Genomic DNA, 17,035 nt, shown 5'->3' on the forward strand with positions numbered 1-17,035 from the left:
AGAAGCTAATCTGAAACAAACAAAGGCCTCTTACAAATAAGCGTTATGGAGGTAATTCTACACACACACACACACACACACACCAAACATGGGAACTAGACACAGAACACACATACTCAAACTAAAACACACACAATGGCCTGTCTGCATGAGATCATCTGATCTGCTGTCTGTAATCAGATTACTGTAAATAAGATCACTTAGTCTGGGTGGAGATCTGGCTACTGGGAGGGTATGTGCACGCGTTCAGTCTGAGTGTTCAGTTTCTGTGTCCAGTTCCTGTGTTTCGTTAATGCAAGGCCGTGTATGTGTGTGTTTATGTGTGTGTATGTGTGTGTATGTGTGTGTTTATGCGTGTATATGTGTGCGTTTATGCGTGTTTATGTGTGCGTTTATGCGTGTGTATGTGTGTGTATGTGTGTGTTTATGCGCGTGTATGTGTGCGTTTATGCGTGTATATGTGTGCGTTTATGCGTGTTTATGTGTGTGTTTATGCGTGTGTATGTGTGTGTATGTGTGTGTATGTGTGTGTTTATGCGTGTGCGTGTGTTTATGTGTGTGCGTGTGTTTATGCGTGTCCGTATGTGTGTTTATGCGTGTGTGTTTATGTTTATAAGTGTGTGTGTATGTGTGTTTATGCGTGTGTATGTGTGTGTGTGTGTGTGTGTGTTTACGCGCGTGTGTATGTGTGTGTTTACGCGCGTGTGTATGTGTGTGTTTACGCGCGTGTGTATGTGTGTTTGCGCGTGTGTATGTGTGTGTTTACGCGCGTGTGTATGTGTGTGTTTACGCGCGTGTGTATGTGTGTGTTTACGCGCGTGTGTATGTGTGTGTTTACGCGCGTGTGTGTGTTACACGCGTGTGTGTGTTTACGCGCGCGTGTGTGTTTACGCGCATGTGTGTGTGTGTTTACGCGCATGTGTGTGTGTGTTTACGCGCATGTGTGTGTGTGTTTACGCGCGCGTGTGTGTTTGTGTTTACGCGCGCGTGTGTGTGTGTTTGTGTTTACGCGCGCGTGTGTGTGTGTGTTTACGCGCGCGTGTGTGTGTGTGTTTGTTTACGCGCGTGTGTGTGTGTGTTTACGCGCACGTGTGTGTGTTTACGCGCACGTGTGTGTTTACGCGTGTGTGTGTGTGTGTGTTTACGCGCGTGTGTGTGTGTTTACGCGCACGTGTGTGTGTGTTTACGCGCGTGTGTGTGTGCTTGCGTGTGTGTGTGTTTGTTTGTTTGTTTACGCGCGTGTGTGTGTTTACGCGCGTGTGTGTGTGTTTACACGCGCGTGTGTGTGTGTGTGTGTGTGTGTTTTTACGCGCGCGTGTGTGTGTGTGTGTTTGCGCGCGTGTGTGTGTTTACGCGCGGGTGTGTTTGTTTACGCGCGGGTGTGTTTGTTTACGCGCGGGTGTGTTTGTTTACGCGCGGGTGTGTGTGTTTACGAGCGTGTGTGTGTTTACGAGCGTGTGTGTGTTTACGAGCGTGTGTGTGTGTTTTGTTTACGCGGGTGTGTGTGTTTACGCGCGGGTGTGTGTGTGTGTGTGTTTACGAGCGTGTGTGTGTGTGTGTTTTACGAGCGTGTGTGTGTGTGTGTTTACACGCGGGTGTGTGTGTGTTTTACGCACGGGTGTGTGTGTGTGTGTGTGTGTGTGTGTTTTTACGCACGGGTGTGTGTGTTTTTACGCGCGGGTGTGTGTGTGTTTTTACGCGCGGGTGTGTGTTTTTACGCGCGCGTGTGTGTGTGTTTTTACACGCGGGTGTGTGTGTGTGTGTGTGTGTGTTTACGAGCGGGTGTGTGTGTTTACGCGCGCGTGTGTGTTTACGCGCGTGTGTTTACGCGCGCGTGTGTTTGCGCGTGTGTGTGTGTGTGTGTTTACGCGCGTGTGTGTGTGTGTGTTTACGCGCGTGTGTGTGTGTTTACGCGCGTGTGTGTGTGTTTACGCGCGTGTGTGTGTGTTTACGCGCGTGTGTGTGTGTTTACGCGCGTGTGTGTGTGTTTACGCGCGTGTGTGTGTGTTTACGCGCGTGTGTGTGTGTTTACGCCGCGTGTGTGTGTGTGTTTACGCGTGTGTGTGTGTGTTCTGGCACGTGTGTGTGTGTTCTGCAGCGTGTGTGTGTGTTCTGCGCGTGTGTGTGTGTTTCACGCGGGTGTGTGTGTTTACGCGGGTGTGTGTGTTACGGGGGTGTGTGTTTACGCGGGTGTGTGTTTACGCGCGGGTGTGTGTTCTGCGGGTGTGTTTACGCGGGTGTGTGTTCTGGGGTGTGTGTGTGTTCGGGGTGTGTGTGTGTTTACGCGCGGTGTGTGTGTGTTTACGCGCGGGTGTGTGTGTGTGTTTACGCGCGGGTGTGTGTGTGTTTACGCGCGGGTGTGTGTGTTTACGCGCGGGTGTGTGTGTGTTACGCGGGTGTGTGTGTGTTTACGCGGGTGTGTGTGTGTGTTTACGCGGGTGTGTGTGTGTGTTTACGCGGGTGTGTGTGTGTTTACGCGGGTGTGTGTGTGTGTTTACGCGGGTGTGTGTGTTTACGGGGTGTGTGTGTGTTTGCGCCGGTGTGTGTGTTTCACGCGCCGGTGTGTGTGTGTTTACGCGCGGGTGTGTGTGTGTTTACGCGCGTGTGTGTGTGTGTGTGTTTTACGCGCGTGTGTGTGTGTGTGTGTGTGTGTGTTTACGCGGGTGTGTGTGTGTGTGTTTTACGCGGGTGTGTGTGTGTTCGCGCGGGTGTGTGTGTTTACGCGCGTGTGTGTGTGTGTGTTGTTTACGCGCGTGTGTGTGTGTGTGTGTGTTTACGCGCGGGTGTGTGTGTGTGTTTACGCGCGGGTGTGTGTGTGTGTGTTTACGCGCGCGGGTGTGTGTGTTTACGCGGGTGTGTGTGTGTGTGTACGCGCGGGTGTGTGTGTGTGTTTACGCGGGTGTGTGTGTGTTTACGGGTGTGTGTGTGTGTTTGCGCGCGGGTGTGTGTGTGTGTTTACGCGCGGGTGTGTGTGTGCGTTTACGCGGGTGTGTGTGTGTGTGCGTTTGCGCCGCGTGGTGTGTGTGTGTGCGTTTGCGCGGGTGTGTGTGTGTGTGCGTTTACGCGCGGGTGTGTGTGTGTGTGTGCGTTTACGCGCGGGTGTGTGTGTGTGCGTTTTACGCGGGTGTGTGTGTGTGTGCGTTTACGCGGGTGTGTGTGTGTGTGTGCGTTTACGCGCGGGTGTGTGTGTGTGTGCGTTTACGCGCGGGTGTGTGTGTGCGTTTACGCGCGGGTGTGTGTGCGTTTACGCGCGGGTGTGTGTGTGCGTTTACGCGCGGGTGTGTGTGTGCGTTTACGCGCGGGTGTGTGTGTGCGTTTACGCGCGGGTGTGTGTGTGCGTTTACGCGCGTGTGTGTGCGTTTACGCGCGGGTGTGTGTGTGCGTTTACGCGCGGGTGTGTGTGTGCGTTTACGCGCGGGTGTGTGTGTGCGTTTACGCGCGGGTGTGTGTGTGCGTTTACGCGCGGGTGTGTGTGTGCGTTTACGCGCGGGTGTGTGTGTGCGTTTACGCGCGGGTGTGTGTGCGTTTACGCGCGGGTGTGTGTGTGCGTTTACGCGCGGTGGTGTGTGCGTTTACGCGCGGGTGTGTGCGTTTACGCGCCGGGTGTGTGTGCGTTTGCGCGCGGGTGTGTGTGCGTTTACGCGGGGGTGTGTGTGCGTTTACGCGCGGGTGTGTGTGCGTTTACGCGCGGGTGTGTGTGCGTTTACGCGCGGGTGTGTGTGCGTTTACGCGCGGGTGTGTGTGCGTTTACGCGCGGGTGTGTGTGCGTTTACGCGCGTGTGTGTGTGTATGTGTGTGTTTACGTGCGTGTGTGTGTGTGTTTACGAGCGTGTAGTCCCTGTGTTTAATCTGACCTCAGATTTGGGGTTGGGAGTCAGAGCTGCAGATTTAAACACAGCAGCTGTCACCTCTTAAACCAACAGGCTGCAGAGAATTCCCACACACACAATCTAACATAGGCATGTTTGAACGGGTAGTGGGCCTATGTTAGATTGTGTGTGTGTGTGTGTATATATAGGCCCCCTACATGTTCAAACACACACACACACACACAACAAACTCACAGCCAGATCCAGAGCCTGAGAAGAGGTCTTCATCATCATAGAACTCATCTCCAGAAGAACCTTCTAGATCTATAGACGGAACCCAGGTCTGACCCTGGAGAGAGAAAGAAAAGACAGAGGTTATTCTTCTCTCTGTTTGTTTGTTTTGTCCATTTCATCCATCATAGAAAACTTAGTTAGATGAGACTCTACTTTCAGAATGATAAAGCCAAAGAGATGAGAGAGGAACTATCCATTAGGGAAGAAGAGACAAAGAAAATAGAAGAGAGAGATGGACCATTATCTTCCATTAACAGGAGAGAAGACAAGGCATCTGTCTGTTTTTCTCTCTCACACGAGAGACTGTCAGACTGTTCTATTGAGTTGTATAACTGACCACTATTGAGTTGAGTATAAGTACTATTGTAGAGTCTGAACCAAAGCTGAAAGTTTGGCAGGCCAAAGTTGTTTTTAGTTCTATAATGGCTTAGAGATGAGAAGAGCTGTTTGTTGGTAATCTCAATAAGTGGATGTTGGATACATAACAATGTCTGTCATATTTTTATACAGCCCAGAAACACTGTTTCACCTGAGAGTTACATACAGTCAGAAAAATAGCAAACGATGAGAGTCATTTCATGATCAGCATAAAACCAAAACACACCACAACCATACTGCACCACAACCATACTGCACCACAACCATACTGCACCACAACCATACTGCACCACAACCATAGTGCACCACAACCATAGTGCACCACAACCATAGTGCACCACAACCATAGTGCACCACAACCATAGTGCACCACAACCGTACTGCACCACATTTACATTTACATTTAAGTCATTTAGCAGACGCTCTTATCCAGAGCGACTTACAAATTGGTGCATTCACCACAACCATAATGCCCCACAACCATACTACACCACAACCATAGTGCACCACAACCATACAACCATAGTGCACCACAACCATAGTGCACCACAACCATACTGTACCACAACCATAGTGCACCACAACCATAGTGCACCACAACCATACACTACACCACAACCATACTACACCACAACCAGTGCACCACAACCATACTACACCACAACCATACTACACCACAACCATACTGCACCACAACCATACAACACCACAACCATACTGCACCACAACCATAGTGCACCACAACCATACTACACCACAACCATACTGCACCACAACCATACTGCACCACAACTATAGTGCACCACAACCATACTGCACCACAACCACAACCATACTGCACCACTACCATACTGCACCACTACCATACTGCACCACAACCACAGTGCACCACAACCATAGTGCACCACAACTATAGTGCACCACCACCATAGTGCACCACAACCATACTACACCACAACCACAGTGCACCACAACCATAGTGCACCACAACCATACTACACCACAACCATAGTGCACCACAACCATACAACACCACAACCACAGTGCACCACAACCATAGTGCACCACAACCACAGTGCACCTTCACCATAGTGCACCACAACCATAGTGCACCACAACCATACTACACCACAACCATACTACACCACAACCATACTGCACCACAACCATACAACCATACTACACCACAACCATACTGCACCACAACCATACTGCACCACAACTATAGTGCACCACAACCATACTGCACCACAACCACAACCATACTGCACCACTACCATACTGCACCACTACCATACTGCACCACAACCACAGTGCACCACAACCATAGTGCACCACAACCATACTGCACCACAACCACAGTGCACCTTCACCATAGTGCACCTTCACCATAGTGCACCACAACCATAGTGCACCACAACCATACTACACCACAACCATACTGCACCACAACCATACTGCACCACAACCATAGTGCACCACAACCATAGTGCACCACAACCATAGTGCACCACAACCATAGTGCACCACAACCATAGTGCACCACAACCATACTACACCACTACCATACTACACCACAACTATAGTGCACCACAACCATAGTGCACCACAACCATACTACACCACAACCATAGTGCACCACAACCATACTACACCCTACACCACAACCACAGTGCACCACAACCACAGTGCACCACAACCACAGTGCACCACAACCATAGTGCACCACAACCATAGTGCACCACAACCATAGTGCACCACAACCATACTGCACCACAACCATACTGCACCACAACCATACTACACCACAACCATACTACACCACAACCATACTGCACCACAACCATAGTGCACCACAACCATAGTGCACCACAACCATAGTGCACCACAACCATACTACACCACAACCATAGTGCACCACAACCATACTACACCACAACCATAGTGCACCACAACCATACTACACCACAACCATACTACACCACAACCATACTACACCACAACCATACTACACCACAATAATCCAGGTAGGTAACATTAGAACAGCTCATCTACATTTAGAAACAAACTGTGATTCAAACAAACGCAGATAAACAAGCTGTGCACCGCGTTTGACTTTGAACTGGGATTTCTGCTACTGTCTGGTCCTGTGGTTGTGTTGTGATGACCTAGTCACCCCAAGTTCAGGTCAAGAGAAAGGTGACAGGGTTAGGGTGAGCTCCCGGCCTGAATGTCCTCACCTCCACCCTCTCTGACCTTCCCCAAAACGGTTAAGTCGCTTACAGCTGAGGACAAGCCACTTCATACGGCTATGGGGAATAGGGACGTTACATATGGGGTGACTTGGAAAGATGTGGGGTGGTTTATGGTAGATTTGATCGGTTCAGGGTACTCTAGATTTTATTTGGATAATTACTGTAGTACTATCAGCTAGCTTCCTACTGTTCATTATAAACTGTTGTGTAAACAGTCATCATATCTTAAAGTTAACCTCTGGCAGGCAGAAAGAAACAGACACACAGACACACACAGACAGACAGTGCCAGTTAGCTAGTGGTATCCCACTGCTCTCTCTGCCTCCAGGAAACACAAAGGAAACCTGATGCCACTGAAAGCCAATTAAACCATCATGCAATGTAGAAACTAGAAACCTGACCTCAGTGTGGCTCTACTTGCTTCACTGTGGGCCGTGCTAGAACCACATTTCAACTGGAACGCTATTCACTTTATAATGCACTATTTCTGCCACCCTATCCCTATATAGTGTCCAGCTTTTGGTCAGAAGTAGTGCTTTCTCGTCTTATAGTGCACTACTTTTGATGCGCTGTGCTTTAGTTATAGTGGTAGTGCACTACAGGGAGTAGATTTTCTCAGAGTGATTAGTGCTTTTTGAAGTCCGTTTGGATTATTCAAAAAGAATCACGTTTTTCTATTTAGTTTTTGATACTTTTTAAAAACATTGAATGCATTATGAAATAATTACTTTAAAAGTGATTTGAGCTTTTGAATGGAAATTCCAAAGCCGAAAATAGTGAACATTCAAATGCCAAAAAATTGAAAACATTCCATTGTCTCTGTCAGGTCCACATTGGGTAGACATCAATAGAAAAATAGGAAATTACTATGAAAAATGACATTTTCCAGGTTTGTATATGTATTTCTTCGTTTTTAAAGTCATTATCTCATCTCTGATCAGGCAGTAGCATCCAGCCAGCTAGACCACCATCTACCGTTATCTCTGATCAGGCAGTAGCATCCAGCCAGCTAGACCACCATCTACCGTTATCTCTGATCAGGCAGTAGCATCCAGCCAGCTAGACCACCATCTACCGTTATCTCTGATCAGGCAGTAGCATCCAGCCAGCTAGACCACCATCTACCGTTATCTCTGATCAGGCAGTAGCATCCAGCCAGCTAGACCACCATCTACCGTTATCTCTGATCACTGTACAATCTTTGAGTCATCCTACTTAGTTAGGCTAGTAGCTGCCTAAGTATGCTGCAGACCTGTCTGAAAATAATTGTACTAGTTCTTCAAAGTACATAAGGTACTGCTTATTACTACAACTATCAATCGGGCAGAGCTACCTCACGAACGGTCACTAACCCTCTTGTCTGTACATTCCTCTCTTATGCGGCCTGTGTGTAGACCATCCGTCTCTGTCCAAGCCAGGGAGAACAGGTGCAGTGGATTATGGTCATTGTAGTTAATAACCACGTTTCTAAGCTGAACTAGTTTGAATATTTGCCTAATGAAAACTCCCAGCATCCCACATACAGTAGTTCTTTATTTGATTTCTCTAGAGAAATGGCGCGCTGAGCTCACAAAGAAAGAACTAAAATGAACTGACGTTGGTCAATTAGTTGTTTAATAACTCAACACTACCTCTGAGATAGAACTATAAGAGATCGAAAGAGATCAAAATATATAGGTCCAAATGAAAGTTCTTTACAAATGGGAGAATTACTAAATGTTGTTTTGATTCTCTGAGCAGGTCTGTAGAGAAACAACATTCACATGGGAGTCTGGAAGTTTGAAAGTAGGCTGTCTGAAAGTAGACTGAACCTTTCTTTTATTGCAGGGCTACTGTTACTAGCAAACCCAACGATCAGTCAGCACTGAAAAGACATCTCAAACCGTTCATGGCAGCAGTGTGTGTGTGTGTGTGTGTGTGTGTGTGTGTGTGTGTGTGTGTGTGTGTGTGTGTGTGTGTGTGTGTGTGTGTGTGTGTGTGTGTGTCTATAGCAAGGATCTGTTTTACAATGAGGCCCGTTGCTAGGAGCAACCTCTGTCTTTCACAGAAATTCACATCTCCCACAGTGAGGCAACCACACACACACAACCTTAAATGAACACACACGCAAACACAACTTATACGTACACACATGACTGTAACTAAATAGGCAGGAGTTACGTAACACCAAATAAACAACCCAAAAACAAGTTAAAAACAGACTGTTTCTCTCCTCCAGCTCTCTCGCCCTTCATCGGTCTCCCTTTATCTTTCCTTTCATCTGTTTTTCTCCCTTATCTATCCCTCCTTCTCCCTTTATCTCTCTCTCCCACACCCTCTCTCCCAATCCTTCTCTGATTGTTGTTGGAGCTGTGTCAACAACCCCCTCCTTCCTCTCCTCTCATCCTCCCATCTTACCCCTCCTCCTTGGGCTAGCTGTGAGACTGTCCCTTGAAGAAGCCTCTCACATACCACCCCTGATTATAAACACACACACACACACACACACACACACACAGTTTCACACCTGCTTTGTTTTCCTCTGTGTCCAGTCTGAGTAAGCATGTAGGTTATGTCTGTGTGTTTATGATGTGTATGTGAGAGAGAGATAGAGGACAGAGAGATGCATGTCTATATGTCTGTATCCTTTATGTTTATTCTATGTTTATCCTTCCACAGTAATGTCTCTCCATCCGCAGGGTAAATATACATGAGTGCATATTACAAGTGTAAATGTCTGGTATGACCTCATTCTGAAGTGTGTCACTCTGTGTATAATGACAGGGTGTGTGTACATACGTATGTCTGTGCTCGTATAAACAAGTATGTAATCACAGGGTTTGTTTATGGTGTGTATGTGTGTGTGAGAGAGAGAGAGTGAGTGAGTGAGTTGTGTGATTTTGGGTGGCGAATACAGCCGAGGCTGCAGTTTGTCTGCACACAGACAATCTGGAAAGTCGGCTAAAAACAGAAGCACTTGTACGCTATACAACACAGGATAATTACCACACAGAGGTGGACACACACACACATACAATGCATTATGATGTGCTTATAATCAATGTACTTGCCATGGGGCATGTATGACATACTGATAATGTCTTATGAATATATCTTGAAGTGTAACAAATATCTTGAACATGTGGATGTGTTAAAAGCAGGATCAGAAAGGTCAAGTGTGCCAGCGAATGCCTGCATTGTTACATACAAGTCAGTCTTTGTTTCAAGTCAAACTTATGGTGTTCTTTCAGAATGTTTTAGGAAGTTGGCTGGCTAACTCTTTCCTCCTGTTTTTTGACAGTTCTACCCCTCAGTAACCCCACCCTTATTCAATGCACTGTAATGTGGACTGTAGCAGATAGAACTGTAGTGTATAGAGCAGAAACACTACATGACAGGGAGTCACATCCATTCTACACAACACATTTTTATCTAGCCATTTGGTTCCATGACGTTGCACCCTCCAGTCTAGAATAAGCCCCTTTGTTTTTGAAGTTAACTGTTGTTATAAGTTGCTGTATGAATGACATGTTATTTTAAGTCCAGGCTTTTCCTGTCTTTACTGTTTTCCAGTGTGTGTGTGTGTGTGAGAGTCTGTGTGCATTTGTGTGAGAGTCTGTGTGCATGTGTGAGAGAGTCTGTGTGCATGTGTGAGAGAGTCTGTGTGCATGTGTGAGAGAGTCTGTGTGCGTGTGTGAGAGAGTCTGTGTGTGTGTGTGAGAGAGTCTGTGTGTGTGTGTGTGTGTGTGTGTGTGTGTGTGTGTGTGTGTGTGTGTGTGTGTGTGTGTGTGTGTGTGTGTGTGTGTGTGTGTGAGAGCGTGTTTTTCTGGTTTCTAACAGGTTGATCCTGCTAGGTCAACCAGCTCCCTGCTCTCTCTCACAGAGACAGGGAGCTAAACTGTGATTCACATCAAAATACATATCCTGCTACACAGGACTAGAGGCTAGTGGTTCATAACACACAGTCTGCTACACAGGACTAGGGGCTAGTGGTTCATAACACACAGTCTGCTACACAGGACTAGAGGCTAGTGGTTCATAACACACAGTCTGCTACACAGGACTAGAGGCTAGTGGTTCATAACACACAGTCTGCTACACAGGACTAGAGACTAGTGGTTCATAACACACAGTCTGCTACACAGGACTAGAGGCTAGTGGTTCATAACACACAGTCTGCTACACAGGACTAGAGGCTAGTGGTTCATAACACACAGTCTGCTACACAGGACTAGAGGCTAGTGGTTCATAACACACAGTCTGCTACACAGGACTAGAGGCTAGTGGTTCATAACACACAGTCTGCTCCACAGGACTAGAGGCTAGTGGTTCATAACACACAGTTTGCTCCACAGGACTAGAGGCTAGTGGTTCATAACACACAGTCTGCTCCACAGGACTAGAGGCTAGTGGTTCATAACACACAGTCTGCTACACAGGACTAGAGGCTAGTGGTTCATAACACACAGTCTGCTACACAGGACTAGAGGCTAGTGGTTCATAACACACAGTCTGCTACACAGGACTAGAGGCTAGTGGTTCATAACACACAGTCTGCTACACAGGACTAGAGGCTAGTGGTTCATAACACACAGTCTGCTCCACAGGACTAGAGGCTAGTGGTTCATAACACACAGTCTGCTACACAGGACTAGAGGCTAGTGGTTCATAACACACAGTCTGCTACACAGGACTAGAGACTAGTGGTTCATAACACACAGTCTGCTACACAGGACTAGAGGCTAGTGGTTCATAACACACAGTCTGCTACACAGGACTAGAGGCTAGTGGTTCATAACACACAGTCTGCTCCACAGGACTAGAGGCTAGTGGTTCATAACACACAGTCTGCTCCACAGGACTAGAGGCTAGTGGTTCATAACACACAGTTTGCTCCACAGGACTAGAGGCTAGTGGTTCATAACACACAGTCTGCTCCACAGGACTAGAGGCTAGTGGTTCATAACACACAGTCTGCTACACAGGACTAGAGGCTAGTGGTTCATAACACACAGTCTGCTACACAGGACTAGAGACTAGTGGTTCATAACACACAGTCTGCTACACAGGACTAGAGGCTAGTGGTTCATAACACACAGTCTGCTACACAGGACTAGAGGCTAGTGGTTCATAACACACAGTCTGCTCCACAGGACTAGAGGCTAGTGGTTCATAACACACAGTCTGCTCCACAGGACTAGAGGCTAGTGGTTCATAACACACAGTTTGCTCCACAGGACTAGAGGCTAGTGGTTCATAACACACAGTCTGCTCCACAGGACTAGAGGCTAGTGGTTCATAACACACAGTCTGCTACACAGGACTAGAGGCTAGTGGTTCATAACACACAGTCTGCTACACAGGACTAGAGGCTAGTGGTTCATAACACACAGTCTGCTCCACAGGACTAGAGGCTAGTGGTTCATAACACACAGTTTGCTCCACAGGACTAGAGGCTAGTGGTTCATAACACACAGTCTGCTACACAGGACTAGAGGCTAGTGGTTCATAACACACAGTTTGCTCCACAGGACTAGAGGCTAGTGGTTCATAACACACAGTCTGCTCCACAGGACTAGAGGCTAGTGGTTCATAACACACAGTCTGCTCCACAGGACTAGAGGCTAGTGGTTCATAACACACAGTTTGCTCCACAGGACTAGAGGCTAGTGGTTCATAACACACAGTCTGCTACACAGGACTAGAGGCTAGTGGTTCATAACACACAGTCTGCTCCACAGGACTAGAGGCTAGTGGTTCATAACACACAGTCTGCTACACAGGACTAGAGGCTAGTGGTTCATAACACACAGTCTGCTCCACAGGACTAGAGGCTAGTGGTTCATAACACACAGTCTGCTCCACAGGACTAGAGGCTAGTGGTTCATAACACACAGTCTGCTACACAGGACTAGAGGCTAGTGGTTCATAACACACAGTCTGCTACACAGGACTAGAGGCTAGTGGTTCATAACACACAGTCTGCTACACAGGACTAGAGGCTAGTGGTTCATAACACACAGTCTGCTACACAGAACTAGAGACTAGTGGTTCATAACACACAGTCTGCTACACAGGACTAGAGACTAGTGGTTCATAACACACAGTCTGCTACACAGGACTAGAGGCTAGTGGTTCATAACACACAGTCTGCTACACAGGACTAGAGGCTAGTGGTTCATAACACACAGTCTGCTACACAGGACTAGAGGCTAGTGGTTCATAACACACAGTCTGCTACACAGGACTAGAGGCTAGTGGTTGTATGTCAATACTTTGCATATGTGTGAATTCCATAACTGTTGACGTCCAGTCCCAGCTCCAGCGTATTATTTTGTGTTCCTGATAACTGCATGCTCTGGTTTAGTGCTTTATGATATTGCCTCAAGCAATTACGGGCTCCCGAGTGGCGCAGCGGTCTAAGGCACTGCATCTCAGTGCTAGAGGCATCACTACAGACCCTGGTTCGATTCCAGACTGTATCACAACCGGCCATGATTGGGAGTCCCATAGGGCGGTGCACAATTGGCCCAGAGTCGTCTGGGTTTGGCTGGGGTAGGCCATCATTGTACCTCTACGCAGACGACACCATTCTGTATACTTCTGGCCCTTCTTTGGACACTGTGTTAACAAACCTCGAAACGAGCTTCAATGCCATACAACACTCCTTCCGTGGCCTCCAACTGCACTTAAATGCTAGTAAAACTAAATGCATGCTCTTCAAACGATCGCTGCCCGCCCGACTAGCATCACAACTTTGGACGGTTCTGACTTAGAATATGTGGACAACTATAAATACCTAGGTGTCTGGCTAGACTGTAAACTCTCCTTCCAGACTCACATTAAGCATCTCCAATCCAAAATGAAATCTAGAATCGGCTTCCTATTTGGCAACAAAGCCTCCTTCACTTATGCTGCCAAACATATCCTTGTAAAACTGACTATCCTACCGATCCTTGACTTTGGCGATGTCATTTACAAAATAGCCTCCAACACTCTACTCAGTAAATTGGAGGTAGTCTATCACGGTGCCATCCGTTTTGTCACCAACGTCCCATATACTACCCATCATTGCGACCTGAATGCTCTCGTTGGTTGGCCCTCGCTACATATTCTTCGCCAAACCTACTGGCACCAGGCCATCTATAAGTCTTTGCTAGGTAAAGCCCTGCGTTATCTCAGGTCACTGGTCACCATAGCAACACCCACCCGTAGTACGCGCTCCAGCAGGTATATTTCACTGGTCATCCCCAAAGCTAACACGTCCTTTGGCCGCCTTTCCTTCCAGTTCTCTGTTGCCAATGACTGGAACGAATTGCATAAATCACTGAAGCTGGAGACTTATATCTCCCTCACTAACTTTAAGCATCAGCTGTCAGAGCAGCTTACCGATCTCTGCAGCTGTACACAGCCCATCTGTAAATAGCCCATCAAACTACCTCATCCCCATATTGTTATTTATTTTTCATCTTTTGCACCCCAGTATCCCTACTTGCACATCTATCACTCCAGTGTTAATGTTAAATTATAATTATTTTGTCACTATGGCCTATTTATTGCCATTTCCTCCCTAATCTTACTACATTTACACTCACTGTATATAGATTTTTCTATTGTGTTATTGACTGTACGTTTGTTTATCCCATATGTAACTCTGTTGTTGTTTTTGTCAAACTGCTTTGCTTTATCTTGGCCATGTTGCAGTTGTAAATGAGAACTTGTTCTCAAATAAAAAGTTGATCCATCCTCAGTTCTCTCCTATCACAGCCATTAAACTCTAACTGTTTTAAAGTCACCATTGGCATCATGATAAAAATCCCTGAGCAGTTTCCTTCCTCTCCGTCAACTGGGCGCCTGTATCTTTGTAGTGACTGGGTGTATTGATACATCATCCAAAGTGTAATTAATAACTAAACCATGCTCAAAGGGATATTCAATGTCTGCTTTTTTAAAAACCATCTAGCAATAGGTGCCCTTCTTTGAAAGGCATGGGAAAACCTCCCTGGTCTTTGTGGTTGAATCTATGCTTGAAATTCACTGCCCGACTTAGGGACCTTAAAAGATAATTGTATATGTGTGGGGTACAGAGATGGGTAGTCATTCAAAAATCATGTTAAACACTATTATTGCCCCCAGAGTTAGTCTATGCAACTTATTATCTGACTTGTTAACCTCGAGTGTAGGGGGCAGTATTTTGATGTTTGGATGAAAAACGTACCCAAATTAAACGGCCTATTTCTCAGGCCCAGAATCTAGAATATACATATAACTATCGGATTAGGATAGAAAACACTCTAAAGTTTCCAAAACTGTCAAAATATTGTCTGTGTGTATAACATAACTGATATTGCAGGCGAAAACCTGAGGAAAATCCAACCAGGACGTGCTGTTTTTCCTGAAACCTCTGTTCCATTGCATGCCTTCCCTCCATTTAAAGGGATATCAACCAGATTCCTTTCTCTATGGCTTCCACATGGTGTGAACAGTCTTTAGACATAGTTTCAGTGTTTTATTCTGAAAAATTATCGAGAACGATCACAGTGCGTCAGTGGATGGCTGGATGCCAGCAGAGTTTTGCATGCGCAACAGATTGGAGCAGACATTTTCTCTCTCTATCCTATTGGAAAAGCTATGGTCCGGTTTAAATATTATCGATAATTTATTGTTAAAAACAACTTGAGGATTGATTATAAAAAACGTTTGACGTTTCTACAAACTTTACGGATACTATTTGGAATTTGTCTGCCCCGTCGTGACGGCTCGAGCCTGTGGATTTCTGAACAAAACGCGCCAACGAAATGGAGGCATTTTGGATAGAACATTTTTCTTTATGGAACAAAATAAACATTTATTGTGTAACTGGGAGTCTCGTGAGTGCAAACATCTGAAGATCATCAAAGGTAAGTGATTAATTTTATTGCTTTTCTGACTTAGTGACCAGAAAGTCTACTTTGCTGCTAGCTGTTTGGAATGTTTAGTCTGCTGAGAGAGATGTCCTAACATAAACGCTTAGATAGCTTTTGCTGTAAAGCTTTTTTGAAATCTGGCATGCCAGGTGGATTAACAACAAGCTACGCTGTGTTTTGCTATATTGCACTTGTGATTTCATGGAAATTAAATATTTTTTGTAATTTAATTTGGCGCTCTGCAATTCAACGGATGTTGATGAAAATGATACGGGATGGGTGCGCCAAGAAGTTCAGTACATTTTTACTCCTGAACTTATTTAGGCTTGCCATAACAAAGGATTTGAATACTTGACTTAAGACTCAAGCTTTTCATTTTTGATTATTTATTTTTTTTAATTCTAAAAACACAATTCCACTTTGACATTGTGGGATATTGTGTGTAGAACAGCGACACAAAATCTAAATTCAATCCATTTTAAAATCAGGCTGTAACACATCAGAATGTGGAAAAAAGTCCAAGGATGTGAATACTTTCTGAAGGCACTACATACTGTATGTGGCACAAGCGAGAATCAAACCCACAACCCTGGTGTTGCACCATGCTAAGCTACAGTGACTGGACTAACACATTTAGAAAAATTGTAATTTAGCCATATTGTCCTGTGTCCATCACAGTTCCAACCCCCTCTCTGCATCTATCTATCTATCCTCTTCCTCTCCCTCCTGTCTTCGACAGCTGGTTGACTTGGGTGGCAGCCAGGCTTGGTCAGGGAGTTTGAGAGAGAAAGAATGGGTGGCAGGTAGCCTAGCGATTAAGTTCATTGGGCCAGTAACCAAAAGGCTGAAGGTTCAAATCCCCGAGCCGGCTAAGTGAAAAATCTGCTGATGTGCCCAAGGCACTTATTAACCCTAACTGCTCCTGTAAGTCACTCTGGAGAAGAGTGTCTGCTAAATGACTACAATGTAAAAACGAGAAAGAGAGAGAGGAAGACAGAGGTGGAGGTATTGTGTGTGTGTGTGTGTGTGTGTGTGTGTGTGTGTGTGTGTGTGTGTGTGTGTGTGAGAGAGAGGAGTGTGACAGAGCGATTGGGTTACCAGGTGATGACCTCGTTTAGACACCTGCCACCTTCAGCAGAGATTAACACAGAAACCCTTCGCATGCACGCACACACATACACTTGGCAGCGAAACCTAGTTTCAGCAGGTCCAGTATCTTAATCCTGTCAAGGTAAACTAAGGTAGAGTTAGGGGACAGAGAGAATCCTGTGATGGTATCTTAACTCTGCATACATAGGTTGGGTTTGTCCTAACAGAACTCAGCGAGGGGGACATCTGTGCTCGCATACTCCCTGAAGACCTTCACTTGAAAAAAAAGTACCAATATTACTGTTGTTTGTCCCTCTTGAGCCAC

At 46.3% G+C, this 17,035-nt stretch overlaps 1 protein-coding gene across 1 annotated transcript in view; it reads right to left on the minus strand.

Moving 5' to 3' along the window:
* Nucleotides 1-17,035, minus strand: part of sdc3 (syndecan 3) — a 51,882-nt gene that overhangs the window by 17,556 nt on the left and 17,291 nt on the right. Inside the window, exon 2 of the mRNA XM_052472297.1 lies at nt 4,065-4,158. Coding sequence (XP_052328257.1) covers nt 4,065-4,158 — 94 coding nt within the window. The remainder of the gene's footprint in view (nt 1-4,064; nt 4,159-17,035) is intronic.

The sequence above is a fragment of the Oncorhynchus keta genome, chromosome 20, assembly GCF_023373465.1.
Source record: "Oncorhynchus keta strain PuntledgeMale-10-30-2019 chromosome 20, Oket_V2, whole genome shotgun sequence".
NCBI lineage: Eukaryota > Metazoa > Chordata > Actinopteri > Salmoniformes > Salmonidae > Oncorhynchus > Oncorhynchus keta.